Source organism: Prunus avium, chromosome 1, assembly GCF_965620075.1.
Source record: "Prunus avium chromosome 1, drPruAviu1.hap1.1, whole genome shotgun sequence".
Taxonomy (NCBI): domain Eukaryota; kingdom Viridiplantae; phylum Streptophyta; class Magnoliopsida; order Rosales; family Rosaceae; genus Prunus; species Prunus avium.
Window position 1 is genome coordinate 44,852,352 of NC_142284.1, and position 15,236 is coordinate 44,867,587.

The following is a 15,236-nucleotide window of genomic DNA, read 5'->3' on the forward strand; positions in this document are numbered from 1 at the left end:
CTAACCCCACGACTTAATCTAGATCTGTTATGTTCTCGATTGTAAGTTATAATTCATAACCACGATTTGAGTAGTCAGATCAGATTTCAATTGAACTTAGACCCAAAAATATTGTCACATCTTGTTTGATGATCATTTTAATTTTAGTTTTTCATTTTCATTATTCGTGCTAAAATATAAAGGAAAATGAGGAGACGGACACATTATTCTAATCAACTGACCTAATCCAAATCTGTCAATACTTTTCATCGAAATAGTTCAATCATTAAGATAAGCTGACCCATAAATTTACGTGCAATTATTATTCAAATCAATCTTAAGATAGCATTCCGACTGTAGTCTTTTCTTTTTGGGGTCATCTATTCTTAGTATTATTTTTTTTGTCATATCACAAGTCATCTAATCTTAGCAGTGATACAATTTATACAGTTTTTTTTCTTTCTAAAACGCCGATTGCTGTCAAACCAAAAAAACAAAAAAGAAACCAAGGAAAAAGGTTTCACATTTTTCATCTTAAATTAAATGAACAAGTCCATAAAAAAAATAAAAATGACCAAGACTATTTAGCTCCTTGGTGGCTGGATGAAACGAGCACCTTTAGAGCATTTCTAATGGGGGGTTGTATAATGAAGTGTATGTTAAATATACACTATTTGTGATCGGAATCACCTACAATGGGGAGGTGTAAACGATTGTAAATTTGCATCACAACCGTAAAATGCAAATTTAGATGCACATGTGCATCCTTTTTTACATCCATTGCAGGTGGGGCTTATATGAGAAAAGGTAGACAAAAGTGAGCAAAATTAATTATCTTTAGATTTACATCTTCCTCATTAGAGCAAAAACCACATTTACAACCCCCAGAGGTGTAAAGGGGATGTAAAAGTGGCTTTACACTCCCGAAAATACATCCCACCACTATGGATGCTCGCACAAAGTTTTGATACAAGGCCACAAGCATAATGTCCATAAGTCGCTGCTGCAGCACAATGCATAGTTGCTCTATAGTGAGGGCCTTAGGCCCTTAGGTGAAGCCATATCTCTTAACTGTTGGATCAAACTAACCAATGTGATCCAACAGATAACCAATTTGATCTAATGATTAAGAGATAGGGCCTCATCTAAGAGACTTAATAAGGCTCACTAGAGAATTTCACGCACAATGCAACAATGCTGATAAGCCCATTATCACACATTGTTCCCAGATCAACTTAAGATGAGCTGGCTACAACTACTCTAGACAAAGACGAAACTAGCCTATTATCTCATCCTTTTCCAAATAAATCCAGTCAACACTCCCTTTGAATAATAGTGTGTTTTGCACAAAACTACACGACGCATTCAATAATGAAATTATAACATTTTTTTCTTTTTGGAAAATGTTATATATGTAACAAGAAAAATTTCATACAACACCATATATGGCACGATGAACAGTAAAAACGATCAAAAACGATCAAAAGAAAAGGGACTTATCAGTGACTCTTCGAGTTCTCGAAAGCCATGGAAAACAGCTTCAGTCTGGCTCTGTGGAAGGGCTAACCTCCGTACCTCAGTCATATACCTGGAATTCCAAGTTCAATAGGAACAAATCATCATACACTCAAACTCTTAAGAATGTTTAGAGAAGGAAATGCTCAGATTGGATTATTTTTTCTGCATTTCTTTTGTTGTATGGGAGGAACCATCAACTTGTGAGGTCCCCAATTCTTTTCTCCTAGTGCATACAAAGCATGAAAATATATACACATCACAGTTCACATTTGAAATCCTAGACTTGTCCACATGACTAAATGGAAGTGGTGAGACACTGATCACCACCTGCACGTTATTGATTCATTTGAAAACAAATGACAGGGTATATTTGATTGTATATGGGTATATTTCATCCATCACAAAAGGGATTCATGCAACATCTAGAATGATCCAGAGTTTTTTAAGCCTAGATCTTGGCACAAAGAAGATTATAAAACAGCAAAGGTACAAAATCTACATATTGGATAAGGTATTTTATAGACGTAAATATTAAATTGAACATAAAGCAAATAAAGAAAGCTGTTTGTCGCAAACAAGAACAACAAATAAATAAGCTCACCTGTTTGCTGCACTTGAGATCTTATCTCGAACCCCTTGGTTAATCCCTGATGTTTGCTCCAGTGAAAATGTTCCACCTAGAATTAAAGAAGCTCCAGTAGCACTTGTACCCATTCTTTGTGCAAACACAGACATTGCCCACTCTCGAAGTACAACTAATACTGATCGTAGAAGGCGTAACCTAAGGTTTGGTGATGGCAAAATAGCACCACTCGTCAACAATTGGTCATAAGTGTTCAATACGGGCTCAATTGCACCCTTGCAAGCAGCAAGAAGAGCCCTTGCCACATCTTCATCTCCAACAGATTCAACCCCTGATTCCAGTCTTTCCTACAAAGAGATGAAATAAAATAAATTGATCAGGTAACAATTTATTTCTTCTTCCGGTTTTTAAGTATTTTTAAATCTGCTTATTCGTGTGTGTGTGTGTGTGTATGCGCATGCAGATATGCATATATATATATACTATCAATATAGGTAGTGTGCGTGTGTCTCCAATATACCAGTGCAGCTTTCTCGAGGTGGAGACACAGTGTGTCTAAGGGCAAACCAGCTCCATCTCCAGGATAAATGTGAGAACCAACTCTCTTCAATACTGAACAAGCTTCAGCAATGCCACCCCTTGAAAGAGCTTGATCAATTAATCTGGCCCAAGTATCTCTTACAACGCTACTATCAGCATCACCAGAATAGTATGCAAAGTATAGGATTTCTAGACACATCTGAGCGCAGCAGAGAAAAAGAAAAAATTCAGTTATAAGTAAAATCTAGAATTTCCCTAATTTTGTTTTGTGGTAAGGTTCAATGAGAAATAATAGCAATCACTGGCAAGCAAGAAAAATCAAGTACCTCCCAAAGTTCAAATGGAAGAGCATATTCATTGTATAACTGAGTTATACTCTTTAAATCTAATGATAGCTCTTTGGCCTTTTCTCGTGCAATATTTGCAAGATTGGCATCACCACTCAAAGTGCTATTTGGAACAGTTCCACTTTGGACAGGCTCAGATGCACCAGGCAAAGCTTCTATCCTGGAAGCAGAAGCCTCAAGTTCCTCCTTGATCTTTATCTGAAAACGAAGGACAGCAAGTTTTCCTTCCAACAAATCTAACAACCCATCATCATACGCACCTCTGGTAGAACCTACCAGGCCTTCACTGTTACTTGCATTTTTAGCCTGTAGGACTGCATTACTTAGGTAATGATACCTGAAATTGATAAAAACCCATTATTACCAGTGAAGGGGATCAGGAATTTTTTTTCTACAGACAAGAGTTGACTAATATCCAGCCTTGGATGGGTTGGGTTTATTTTTTAAGACGACAAGTTCAAAAATCCTTTTGAGTAGATGAGGAACCTTAGGTCAACCTGACTTTAGAAAGCATTTCTTATAAAGCGACTCAAACCAAGAATGTTATAATCAGATATTGATATCAAATCTATATAAGAATTAGTTTACATGTGGTCAAATTAATATAGAATTCAGTAAATATAGACATTACTACAGAAAGATCGTATGTGGTCAGGATTATTAAATGAGGCACTAGAAACTCCCAAATGAAACTAGAATATTGGTAAGTGATAATGGAATTCATAAAAATGTCAAAGACATCCCAACCCAAGCATGAAGAGATACCAGACAAAAAGAAACCCCACAAATTATTTAGCTAGATTTTCTGGTAAAATAAAATCATGGTAAGGTGTTGGAAAAAGGATCCCCCAAAACTCCACAAAGAACTAAGGAAGACTGAATGAATATATGCTAACCTTTGATCTAGAGTAGGAACATCCCCAGAATCGGTTGAACGCCTCTCTGCCAGTCTTAGTAATACATGAGCTGCAAGCAGATGCTGCCTCTTCAAGACATAATATCGTGCCAACAGATCAGAATATTTGGCTTGATTGGATGGGATGGCTGTTCCTGAGTAACTAATTGGAGAAGCGGCCGATGTGACCGCAGAAACAGCCCGAACCTACAAACATGGAAGAAACATCAGGATAACAAAAGAGGGGAAAGCATTAGCACTGAGTGAAGATATTGCTTAAGACCAGATGGAAGACGTTCCAGCTCTTTTTTGAAAACATTTGTCTGATCATATTTTGAAGCATACTAAGAGAATCTCGACAATTGAAATTCATCATATCAGATCCAAAACAAAATAACATTAAAAAAAAAACACCTCTTGTATAGGTTCACGGCCAGCACTTTGTAGGAAAGGCACCAAATCAGGACCTCCATACTCCAGCAACTCATTCTCAAGGCCCAAATCAATCATAGCACGGTACAAGTACTCGTGAAATAATCTGTCAGGAGATTGGATGCCCAGCTGAACAATCTGGGATATATATTTGTTCCGAGAGACCAGATCAAGGGCAGATCGCATAGCAGCAGGCCTAAGAGGAGAACCAAACTCCCTTTGTGAAGGCTCACCTTTTAGAGAACGCAATGCACTGATGACAATCTCATAGCACTGTTCACGTTGAGCACGTGCATGCTGTCGGACTGCTGCATCAATTTGGTCATTAAAAGCATCACCTGCGGGGTCAAGAGCCTGTGCCTTTTGTAAAGGCAAGCGAACTACGGCTTCATAAAACCTGCAACATACTCATTTTTAGGTTTTACACATAACGACCTAACTCACTAAGCAATACAACCAATCAAAACAGCACTGAGCTTAACCATAAGAAACTGACCTTAAATCCTCAAATCGTTTGCAGACAGTTCGTAAATCAGCAGATTCTGGAACTTTACTCAAAAAATTGAAGGCCTCTCTAGCAAGATTCTCCTTCTCCTCAGGATCTGGAATTACAGCAGCTCTCTCAAGACACTCCACAGCCAGAAAAAACTTGTAATCAGACTCCTTATAATAGCTTGGACAGCCTTCCCGTAATCTCCCACTAATATCATTTACTGCCCCCCTGCCATCAGGACCAGTATAATACTGGAGCAATGAATGACATGAAAATAATGACATTTCAGACTGAAGTCAGATAAAAAAACTGATAAACAAGTGAGGGGGAAAAGGGAAAGTTTGCTAAATTTCTAAAAAGTGAACTTCCTCAACGTTAAACTAAAATTGCATTACCTCCATCAGAGCAGATATGAGCCTTGTAGCGAGGTGGTCACCCTCCTCGGAACAAACTAACTGATGAAATGTCATTTGAACTAATGCCTGTCGCAGATTAGCATCAAACCCCTGAACCAAACGTGTTACATGGTGCTGTGAAAGAAGCTGGAGCAGAAACAGGGCTTCACTGGATCTATGAAGCAACTGCCTGATGCATTCCATTGCCCTCACCTGTCAAATTTTTAAAATACAAAAACAAAACAAAAATGAGGAATAGAAATGAAAAAGTACAGTATGAACACCTTTCTGCACTATAGAAATAAGCAAACTACCTCCATGGCTGCCAATTCAGCGGGACTATATGGTAATCTCTGCCTTTTATTAGACATACCACCATCATTAGACTCAGTGTTCCGTGAGTAAGCACCAAATAAGTTTCTCACCATGCTGTGGTCACCACCACCTAATTCTGAACCAATTCCATAAAGGATAGAACCAGTCACATCTCCTAAACCAGCAACACAGCCATAAAGTCCCCTCCTTTGGTTCCTTCTGGACTTCAGAAACTTCTCTAGAGAGCGAATTTTGTTTTCAAGCACTTGCATAGCCTCAAGAGAGAGCCGGCATACAACTAACCCATTTTCTGACATTGCATCTGCAGAACCTAAATCACCTTTTACAACCACAACAGGAAGTTCCCATATGGGGAATAGCAACCTTGCAGAACACAGACAGAGCCCTTCATGTGCACCTGAAAACACAGGCTCAGCCTCCTGAACAACCTGCCCCATGCTGAATCCCCCAGCAGCTGTTCTAGTGTTTGATAATGCATTGCTGCCCTCAAGTTGTGGCATTCCGACAAGTCTTGGGTCCTCAAAAGCTTCAGCTGCCTTCTGAGAAACAACATTACTTATAAGAGTTTCTGAATGGACTATCGTAGCTGCTAGCATTAAACACATCGCAGCTGCCTCACCAGCTCCAAAACGATTGAAGAATTCTTCTACGATTGACCTGGTGATGTTAGTCTCAAACAACCTCCTCAGAATGTCCACAGGCCTATTGAAAACTATTTCCATCATGCCCATAGTACTGAAAACAACAACTCGTCTCCTTGGCAATATATGTTGGATTGAAAGGTCACCTCTGGCCCAAAGTTTTCCAGTTACCTTTTCACAGGACTCATCAGAGCCTTCATAACCACCATATTCAATTTCTGAATACAGAGACTGTACAGTAGTTGCAGTATCAGGCGAGGGGAAAACATCTGCTACAAAAAGCATCCGTCCTTCAACTGGTAAAGAAGATACAGATTCCCGTAATGCCCGAGAACTCCTTGAACTTGTCCCCGAAGTACTTGACCCAGCTGATTGTGTGCTTGAATCACGGCTCACAAGAAGAAGAGAAGCCATGGTTGGTGGAGATGAATCAGAAAGGACAAGAGTTCCAGCAGAATAATATGCTGCCTCAACCTTTAGGGAGAGATCGTCATTCTGAGGTCTACCGGCAAGAGACATGCTTCCAAAGGCAAGTCCACCACCAACCCCTAGTGGAGGAGAAGGCCTAGTTGTCACAACTTTTAAACAGCTAGGTTTATGGTTGGTATTGAACCCACCCAAATTTCCACTAGATGGAGAAGTGGTAAGGTACATCCTTCTGCCATCGGACAAAACAGCAACAAGGTGTAGAGACTTAGATTCCAGGGTAGACAAGGGTGAAATGCAGACTATAGATGACTTTGTAGATCGATTTGGACCTCTAGGTCCAGTTGATTGTCTACCCCCATAATGGGCATCCCTCTGATTTATCAGATTCCTTTCTTCTGCCACTTTTTTCAATGGCCCATCAGCATTTTGCCCCACAATAAACACCTGAAGTTTCATTTCTTCAGTTCGTGCATACAAGATGTGTCTTTCATTATCAAAAACCATTTCAATGATGGGGTCAACAGCTCCAAACTTAAAAAGATTTGGTACTACCCATCTGAAAAAAAACAAAGATATGTTTATGTTAATACGTTACCTTGGAAAAGAATATTCAAATTCAATGTTATAGGTGAAAATTAGAAAATCCACAAGCAAAATTATTACTTTGAAGAAAGCAAATTAAGGAGAATAAATAAATAGGATTTTCCCTTAACCTTGAAATAACGCTTCCTAAACCGGCAGTCAGACAAACTTTTCGGCAACGCTTTTGCCAGCCTGATCCAGTAGTATAATGTAGCTCATAAATGTGACCATCACGCCCAGCAAGGAAAATACGACCCTTGTCAGTACACGTGATACATGTCATGGTGATCCCATCAGATGGTACTGTATATTCTGGCAATGGCTGTAGTGAGACTTCTGCATATGGATCTGTGCCATCAGCCCCTCCAGAGCAACATACTCCTACAAGAATTAACTGATAAAAGGCAAAGACCATTAAGAACTACAAACTTCAACCAAGATAATATAAAGTGTTAAAAATTACATGATAGAACCAACTTAAAAGAAAACGTAGGGGCGAGTATTAAAAAATAAAAAGATACAGCTCAAACAAAATTCAACGAAGTGCAAATACAGAACACCGGAAATTTGCACCTAGTTATGTTACTGAATATTCTATTTTCCAGTTAAATATTCTTTTGGAGAAAAGAGAGCCAATACTGGAGGCTTCTGCCCAGCCATGCCCCTGTCACCAGATAGTTTTTTTCCAAGACTCGAACTGCAATCACCAAGTTTCTTAGGGAAGACCCTATCCTTATATTTAGATAATAATGTCTTAGTCCAACCTATAAAAATATATCTCAGTATAATTTGAAGCAAGGTGCACCCCACTGGTCACAATGTTAAGCAGTCCTCACTACACAAAAAAAGTTCTAAAACAGCAACTATTGTACTTGATTGGCTGAACCAAGATAACAGGAAGTTTTCTTTATTCAACAGCTCCAACAATCAAAGATGTGATTCTTAACTCTTAATAAGTAAGATTACAGATTATTCCTTATTTATTATATAAAAAAGCTTATATTATTCAAAACCTGCTTCATCTTCTATTGCAAATATCACCTCATTTTAACATGGTATCACTGGCTCGTCATATTAGGTGATCCAGATGTTATTGAAGGGAAATTTTTCTTTTCTTATTTTCCCCTTCTTCATTTCCTTCATAAAGGGGTCTCCTTTTATACCACCAGTGCACTCGGCTGAATTATGCCCCTTCCTTTGGCATATTTCACAAATATACATATAACTTTAAAGGAAAAACTTTAAGAGTATAATCATGAAATGAACTACTCCGTATCTACATGACTCCAAACTCACAACATTAAAAGAATATAAATGAGATAAAGACCAACTTAAATACCTCAACAGGTGTTGCCAAAATCAAAAGATACTGAATAGCTTCAACAAAAACACCAGGTTTAGATTTAGCAAGGCCAACAGCACAAATAGCTTGATCCTCCCCACTATATTCAGGACATTGTCCATCCCTGATGAAGAAAGAATATTACAGAGAGGCAAAGGAAAGCATGTAGAGACGAAAGCCATTAACCATGGTAAAAAAGCTACAAATATGGTACTAATTAATATGTAACAAATTGCCTACCTGTGTATGGTATAGTGAATGGTTTCCTATATTTGTTTATAAGGTATCATATGTGCCATACATCGGACAGCAATTTGGACACATTTTCATATATATGTATGTATCTGTCCATTTATGGATACTATATTCGTATGGTTGCATGAACACACATGAAGAAAAAGTTAAGAGATGTACAAGAATACAATAAACATTCATAATAATACATCAGAATTCAAACTAAACTTATCTAGTTGGTAAGTGTCGTCTATTCTACAATAATTTTAGAAATAATCTCATCAAAACACTGAAACCAATATGTAATGGCGCAAAAACACAACGTGGATCATCTATAGGTAATTTTCTGAGGTCGGAATATCATGTCTTGATGTAAACTCCATCAGAGCTTATTAACAGTTACTCTCAAAGATCTCATGGCAGAAATTTACTATGTTAATGAAGTCTAAAATAGACTAAAATGATAAATGTACATCAAGTCTCAAACTTTATTTCAGTAAGGCCAAGCAAAGTTAGAACCTTTACACTATTATGGTAAGGAAAATATAAATGAAGGAGACATAAAAACAAAGGAGAGGATAAGGGAAGGGAAGGAAATGGTTTTTCTCTCCCTTTGTAAGATATTAAGTAGTGAGCAATGAGTTAAAGAGAGGGAATGAGAGTAAAAGGTATGCTATTACAAGTAACCCTTATATTCTTCCTTACATACAATGATAAAAAAGTAGCTTAGAAACATTCTCTTCTTTCCCTCCTGCAATCTATCCAATTGGAAGGAGAAGTTTTTCTAGTCTAGGAAGGATGACCTCTCCCTTCACCTCTCTCCCCTTCTCAATCCATCAAACCAGACAAAGGAAAATGCATCCTTCACCTTTGTTCTTCCCCCTTTTCTCCATTCATCCATTTTGACCTCCTACCAAAGCCCAAACACTTAGAGAGCACATACGTAGCAGTTGCTCAGAGCTTTTAACTGAATTTTCAATCATGTCAAATAAAGTTTATATCCATTTGAACTTCATATTTATGAAAATAATGTTAAAGAAGGAGATCCCTCACACAAGCAGAATGATCATTATCATCGTTAGATGAAATATACGTTGTATCTACCAAGGTATGTCCTCCTCATGTTTAACTTATTGACTTAGCTTGTCATCTCTATTGTTTTGCAGGTCACTGACTGACAGATATCAATTGTCGTATCTATGAAGTGAGAATATCCATAAGCTTAATTATGATCTACACCTTGGAATAAGATAAACTTTTTCTTTCAAACTAAGACAATATACTCACCACTTGTCAAAACGCCAGAGAAACAAGGAATTATCTACCGATGCCCATGCCCTACGAATCTCGGGAAATATCCCACATAATGAATTTCCTTCCCCACCAGCTGCATTATATCTTTCAATAAGTACCCGAGGCAACTCCCAAGTATCCACCACCTCAACCAAAGGCGGCCACTGCAATGGAATTAAACATCATCGTGAAGCTTTGAAGAATAGAATTGATTTTAAGTTATATAATATATCTAAACAAAGCTATGATACTACCACAATGTCAGATTATCAAACATCAAGAACATGAAAAAGGCACTGCACATGAGCGGAAAATAATCATAGCCTTTTTTAAAAAAAGTTTAATATATGAGCCTTACAACTGTAATACATCAGAAAAATACTTTTCTCAAAATTATATTTAAAAAATAATAACATAATAGATTACTAATGTTAAGATCAAGTAATGTTAGGAAGAAGGAGATACTTAACTCATTGAATAACAGAAGATCAAGTGTAATAAATAACTATAAAAGCATTAAGTTTTATCTCTACCCAGTAGTACCCTGATAATGCCCATAATTCAATTCAAGGTTATACTAATTGTGATTGGAACTTCTGTAAACTCCGAATGCTCAATCCCACAAAAAAAAACACAGCCACGCGAATAACATAGCAGCAAAGCCAAAAATCTTACCAAGCGAAACAATCATCCCAAAACTAACACATTGCAGTCTGAGCCTTATATTTTTCACTTATACCACAAAAATCGTAGCTTTTAATTCGCACAAACATGGAAATTACCTCTCTGGGATGAGTAGAATAGGGGTGACTTGCGTATCTGGAAGCTTCTAGGGCTTCTTCAAGATCAAGCTGAGACGCGACTTCTCGGCCAATGCGGTCACTCACGACGAGGCCCGCATTGGTGACATCGCGCATAACGATTTCATCCTCCCAAGACATGCCGTTGGAAACCCTAGACCTATGAACAAGAAAATTGCAAAAATTGAAGTACTGCCTGCAAGATTGAATTGGAGCCGGAAGTCGGTTTTCCCTCTCTTTGTAGAAACCAAACAGGGCAAGTCTTGAATTGGAGAGCACTATTCACACCGCTAAGGTAGAGAGTGTTGGAGTAGAGAGATTTGTATTATAGGGTTTTGGGGAGGCTTTGTTTGTGGCGGGCAAATTAAGCTACTTTTGAAAAAACCGGAGGGGCCGGTTCATTGAACGGCTCGGTTCGTCCGTGTTGAACTAGGATTTATTTATTTAATTTTATTTTTTGGATTAAAGGATTTATTTGTTTTTAAGACGGCCAAAAAAAATATAAAAAAAAAAGACTACCAATAAAAATAGCAAGATTTTCATTGACAAAATACATGGATACTTTAGGTTTTACTAGGAGTGGGCACGGTCCGTATTGAATTGGTTTCACTTCAAGATCGCAGTCGAATCAATTACAATAGGCATATAACAGCTTGGTTTAGTTGGTTTAGGCCTAAGTCCAATTATCTTTCCTTTTGCATTTTTTCAATATTGTTAAACCAATTACAACAACAAAAATCACAACTTGCTACATACTTTTTTCATTTTCTAGTATATCAAACCATCCTAAAACTCAACATGTCATAAAACTTCAAAATTCAATAACTAATATAGCTACAATTCAACATTCATATATGGTTATTTTCTAATTAGAGGACTACACATGTAAAATTAAATATAAATAAGTATACAAGTAGATGATCCGGTTCAGTTTAGGCTAATTTACAAAAGCTAAAAATTAAACCAACCCAAATAATATACAACCTCATTTGGTTTTTAAACTGTTTGGATTTTTCTTGGTCAAAAAAATCAAATCAAACCAAGCCAAACCGGTAATTATGAATTGAATCACCGATTTAGTTGGTTCGACCACATTGATGCCCACCCCTAGATTTTACACAACTGGTTTATACATGCTCACACTCCCCCTAATTGATATTACACATGTTGGTGCTTAAAAAAAACCTTTCCAAGTGTATGCGAGAGGTCTTTTTATTAATCACGACGAACATCTAGAAAAATACAATTGCAAATATATATATAAAGTATTTTAAGTCGTCACGTGATTGATCTATCCTAACTAGGTCTATGCCGCCGACAAATCTCGCGCTGAGGTACGTTTATCCCATCAAAGATTTGTCAAGATAGGTCTACTTGACAAAAAATTTGAGGGATAGGTCTATCCAACAAAAAGGGATAGCTCTATCGCAACAAAAATTTGCTGGCAGAGGTCTATCGCGATTAATGTTTAGCTGGGCTAGGTCTTCCCGACCAAAAACTCATGGGTCATGTATATCCCGACAAATGTTTCGTTGGGCTATGTCTACCCAAGAAAACTTTTGACGAGATAGATCTATAGATCTTTCTAATAAAAATTTGTTTGTGTCGGGATATGTATATCTCGTCAAAGATTCGCAGGGATAGGTCTATCCCGACAAGTTCACCATAATAGCTCTATCCGGACAAAAAGCTTTATGGGATAGGTAAATATTTTCATAGTTAGAAAATCCACAGTGGGAGGGTGTAAAATCAATTATACATCTTTAGTTTCTGTTTTTTTTTTTTTTTTTTCAGTAATGAAAATAGTTTCCCTTTTCGACCCAAAAAACAAACACACAAAACAGTCCCTCTCCACTTAGGCAAACTGTAGAAAGCCCTAGCTTCTCATAGTCCCGCCAAAATGTGGTCTCCCCGTTCTTATTTGTCTTCAACACTTTCCTAGATTGAGATGCAAGACGGCGACGTATTATTACTCACCGGCATCGTGTAAGCTATGACAGTTTCCAGTGCCTTCAACGCATTCAAGTCATCTAAATCCATCTTCTGGAAATCCGTAAACACACTCTCTCTGTCTCTGTAAATACATACATAAGTTTACATCTCCCTCCCTTTACCTCAAGTCATTTTCCGGTTGATTTTCTAAGCAATTTTTAATGTCTGAATGTGATTTGTATTGTTTGATTACAGACTGGTAGGCTTCAGCAAACCATAGCGGGATGCATAGAGCGGAAGGGGAAGGGCTTGCACAGTGGAAAGGTCTCCACGGTGAAATTGTGGCCAGAGCTTGCCAGCAAAGGAAGGTACTTTGATTTTCAGCCCAATGTGATTCGAGCTTCGATTGAGTTTGCTGAGGAATCGCCTCTATGCACCACTCTCTGTAAAGATGGGGTCAAAATTCGAACGGTTGAGCACTTGCTTTCGGCTTTGGAAGCTATGGAGGTTGATAATTGCCGGATTGAGATAAAGAACTCAGACCCCGAAGATTGCGATCTCGAGGTTGGTACCATATATTTGTGAATTTTCGATTTGTCTTGAGGAGGACTTGCTCTTGATTTCACTATGAGACATATCAGGGGGGAAATTACACATAGTAGGTTATTGGGGGCGCTTGAACTGTGTAATTGCCACTTCTAAGAAAGTTGAGGCAATCTGAATTTAGAACATAGAGAACTACTGATTCTTGAATATGACATAGGAAAAGTAATAATGCCCAAAATCAAGTCATGCAGGTTCCTATTTTTGATGGGTCAGCAAGTGAGTGGGTAGAGGCTATAGAACAAGTTGGCTTAAAAGAGGCAACAGATCATTGTGGCAACTGTTGTGAGAAGATGGCAGCATATGTGAATGAACCAGTGCATGTGTGGAGGAATGATTCTTTTGTTGCTGCATTTCCATCACCAGAAATTCGTATCACTTACGGGATCGACTTTCAACAGGTACACATTTTGCTGGATTGGGAATTGTCTTTACTGACAGCATGGTTTTGGAATGTGAAACAAAGAAGTGTTCTTATTAAATATCCTTACTTGAAAGAGATTGGTTAATTAATGAGAGGAATGGCTATCAAATATCTGCAGATTATTTTGTTTTTCTCACTACTTCTTTGTCCAAATGTGAGAATTCATAGGCTAAGTTTTGGGCTTGCTTCTTTGACACTTTCTGCAGGTGCACGCTATTGGCTGCCAGTGGTTTTCTGTGACCTCCTTGGATAACTCTTTCTATTCTAAGCACATTGCTTTGTCAAGAACCTTTTGCATTTATGAGGAGGTCAATACTAAACGGTTCTCCATTAGTAGTCTTGAAATTACTTTCTGTTTTCTGTTATAGCTTAGTCATATATTGTTGAATTTATTATGGTAATGCTTGACTCCATGTTCTAACAGGTGGAGCGAATGCGGAATGCAGGACTCATAAAAGGGGGTGGATTAGAAAATGCACTTGTTTGTAGGTGAGAAGCTCCATTTATGTTAAGCTGAACTAGTTAGGAGATGACATGGGTTGATCAAATGCGAAGTGGGTGGACTGAGGTGACAATTGCCAGTTGGATATGATTTTATGCAAGTTAAAACAACGAGTTCAGGCAGAGAATTTGTTGAAGTGTGTGGGGAATATATCATGTCAACTTGATTTGGGAGAAAACACTTATAGTACACTTAATCCTATTTTTCTTTTGCAGTGCTAGTAAAGGTTGGTTGAACCCACCACTGCGTTTTCCAGATGAACCTTGTCGCCATAAGGTCTTAGATCTTATCGGCGACACTTCCCTGTTTGCAAGGTTTGGCAGTCAAGGGTTTCCAGTGGCACATATAGTGGCATACAAGGTATATACATTTGTCTTATATTCATGTCTAAGAAGAGCTTAGAACAAAATGGTTATGAGATATTAAGTCCATTGTTTGTTTGTGTGTCATGTCATGCAGGGTAGCCATGCACTGCATTCTGATTTTGTTCGCCGGCTATCAGGAATTATATAAAAGGATAATGTCTTGGTCCTCTATAAGTCATTGTGATGTAGCAATAATCCAGAAATTCAGATGCAGAAATATAGAAGTAGATTACAGAAGTGGACCGGCATATGGTTTCAAGTTTCAACCTAAAAGTGCGCATATTACAGAATTAGATTTACCCCAGTAACTGCTTGTAATTGAAAATTGGCTTGGTGAAAATGATATAAGGTTGTATGCCTTCAAATTGTATAACACTTTGTTCTTGATCAAGGCAAAAAATTTCCCGGTTGGACATCCTCTGTGAAAGAGTTAATTAGAAAGCAGATAATCAAAGCTTGGTTCATCAATTTATACTCCTTTTTTTCTGTGGGTTAAAACTAGGTCAAACTCCAACTTCTGGTAGTCAACGCCGTGAGCCTGGCGTTCAACAAAACGATGTTATTAGTTCAT

The 15,236-nt window shown here is 37.9% G+C and overlaps 2 protein-coding genes across 2 annotated transcripts; one reads left to right on the forward strand and one right to left on the reverse strand.

Moving 5' to 3' along the window:
* Nucleotides 1–1,343: 1,343 nt before the first annotated feature.
* On the reverse strand, nt 1,344–11,172 carry NUP155 (nucleoporin 155). Its single transcript, XM_021965413.2, has 13 exons — nt 10,822–11,172; nt 10,034–10,203; nt 8,510–8,636; nt 7,302–7,564; nt 5,497–7,144; nt 5,183–5,395; nt 4,791–5,038; nt 4,277–4,691; nt 3,864–4,069; nt 2,947–3,304; nt 2,601–2,819; nt 2,099–2,427; nt 1,344–1,567 (listed from the first exon to the last, which is right to left on the reverse strand). Exons 1-13 carry the CDS (start codon nt 10,978–10,980, stop codon nt 1,450–1,452), a joined length of 4,473 nt encoding a protein of 1,490 aa, XP_021821105.2. The 5' UTR covers nt 10,981–11,172; the 3' UTR covers nt 1,344–1,449.
* A 1,499-nt stretch (nt 11,173–12,671) lies between these two features.
* LPXC1 (UDP-3-O-acyl N-acetylglycosamine deacetylase family protein) lies at nt 12,672–15,078 on the forward strand. The gene is made up of 7 exons (XM_021965373.2): nt 12,672–12,892; nt 13,027–13,335; nt 13,569–13,775; nt 14,005–14,106; nt 14,223–14,287; nt 14,516–14,660; nt 14,760–15,078. The coding sequence occupies exons 1-7, from the start codon at nt 12,833–12,835 to the stop codon at nt 14,811–14,813; spliced, it is 942 nt and encodes a 313-aa protein (XP_021821065.1). The 5' UTR covers nt 12,672–12,832; the 3' UTR covers nt 14,814–15,078.
* The last annotated feature ends 158 nt before the right edge of the window (nt 15,079–15,236 follow it).

Bases quoted from the DNA above. Each gene is read 5' to 3' on its own strand.
- NUP155 (XM_021965413.2), bottom strand. From the start codon at position 10,980: ATGTCTTGGGAGGATGAAATCGTTATGCGCGATGTCACCAATGCGGGC. The intron at 5,396-5,496 runs GTAGTTTGCTTA...AAAATTTGACAG, and splicing joins CTGAATTGGCAGCCATGGAG to GTGAGGGCAATGGAATGCAT. The intron at 4,070-4,276 runs GTGTTTTTTTTT...CCATGTTTGTAG, and splicing joins GCCGTGAACCTATACAAGAG to GTTCGGGCTGTTTCTGCGGT.
- LPXC1 (XM_021965373.2), top strand. From the start codon at position 12,833: ATGACAGTTTCCAGTGCCTTCAACGCATTCAAGTCATCTAAATCCATC. The intron at 14,107-14,222 runs GTCAATACTAAA...ATGTTCTAACAG, and splicing joins CCTTTTGCATTTATGAGGAG to GTGGAGCGAATGCGGAATGC. The intron at 14,288-14,515 runs GTGAGAAGCTCC...TTTCTTTTGCAG, and splicing joins GAAAATGCACTTGTTTGTAG to TGCTAGTAAAGGTTGGTTGA.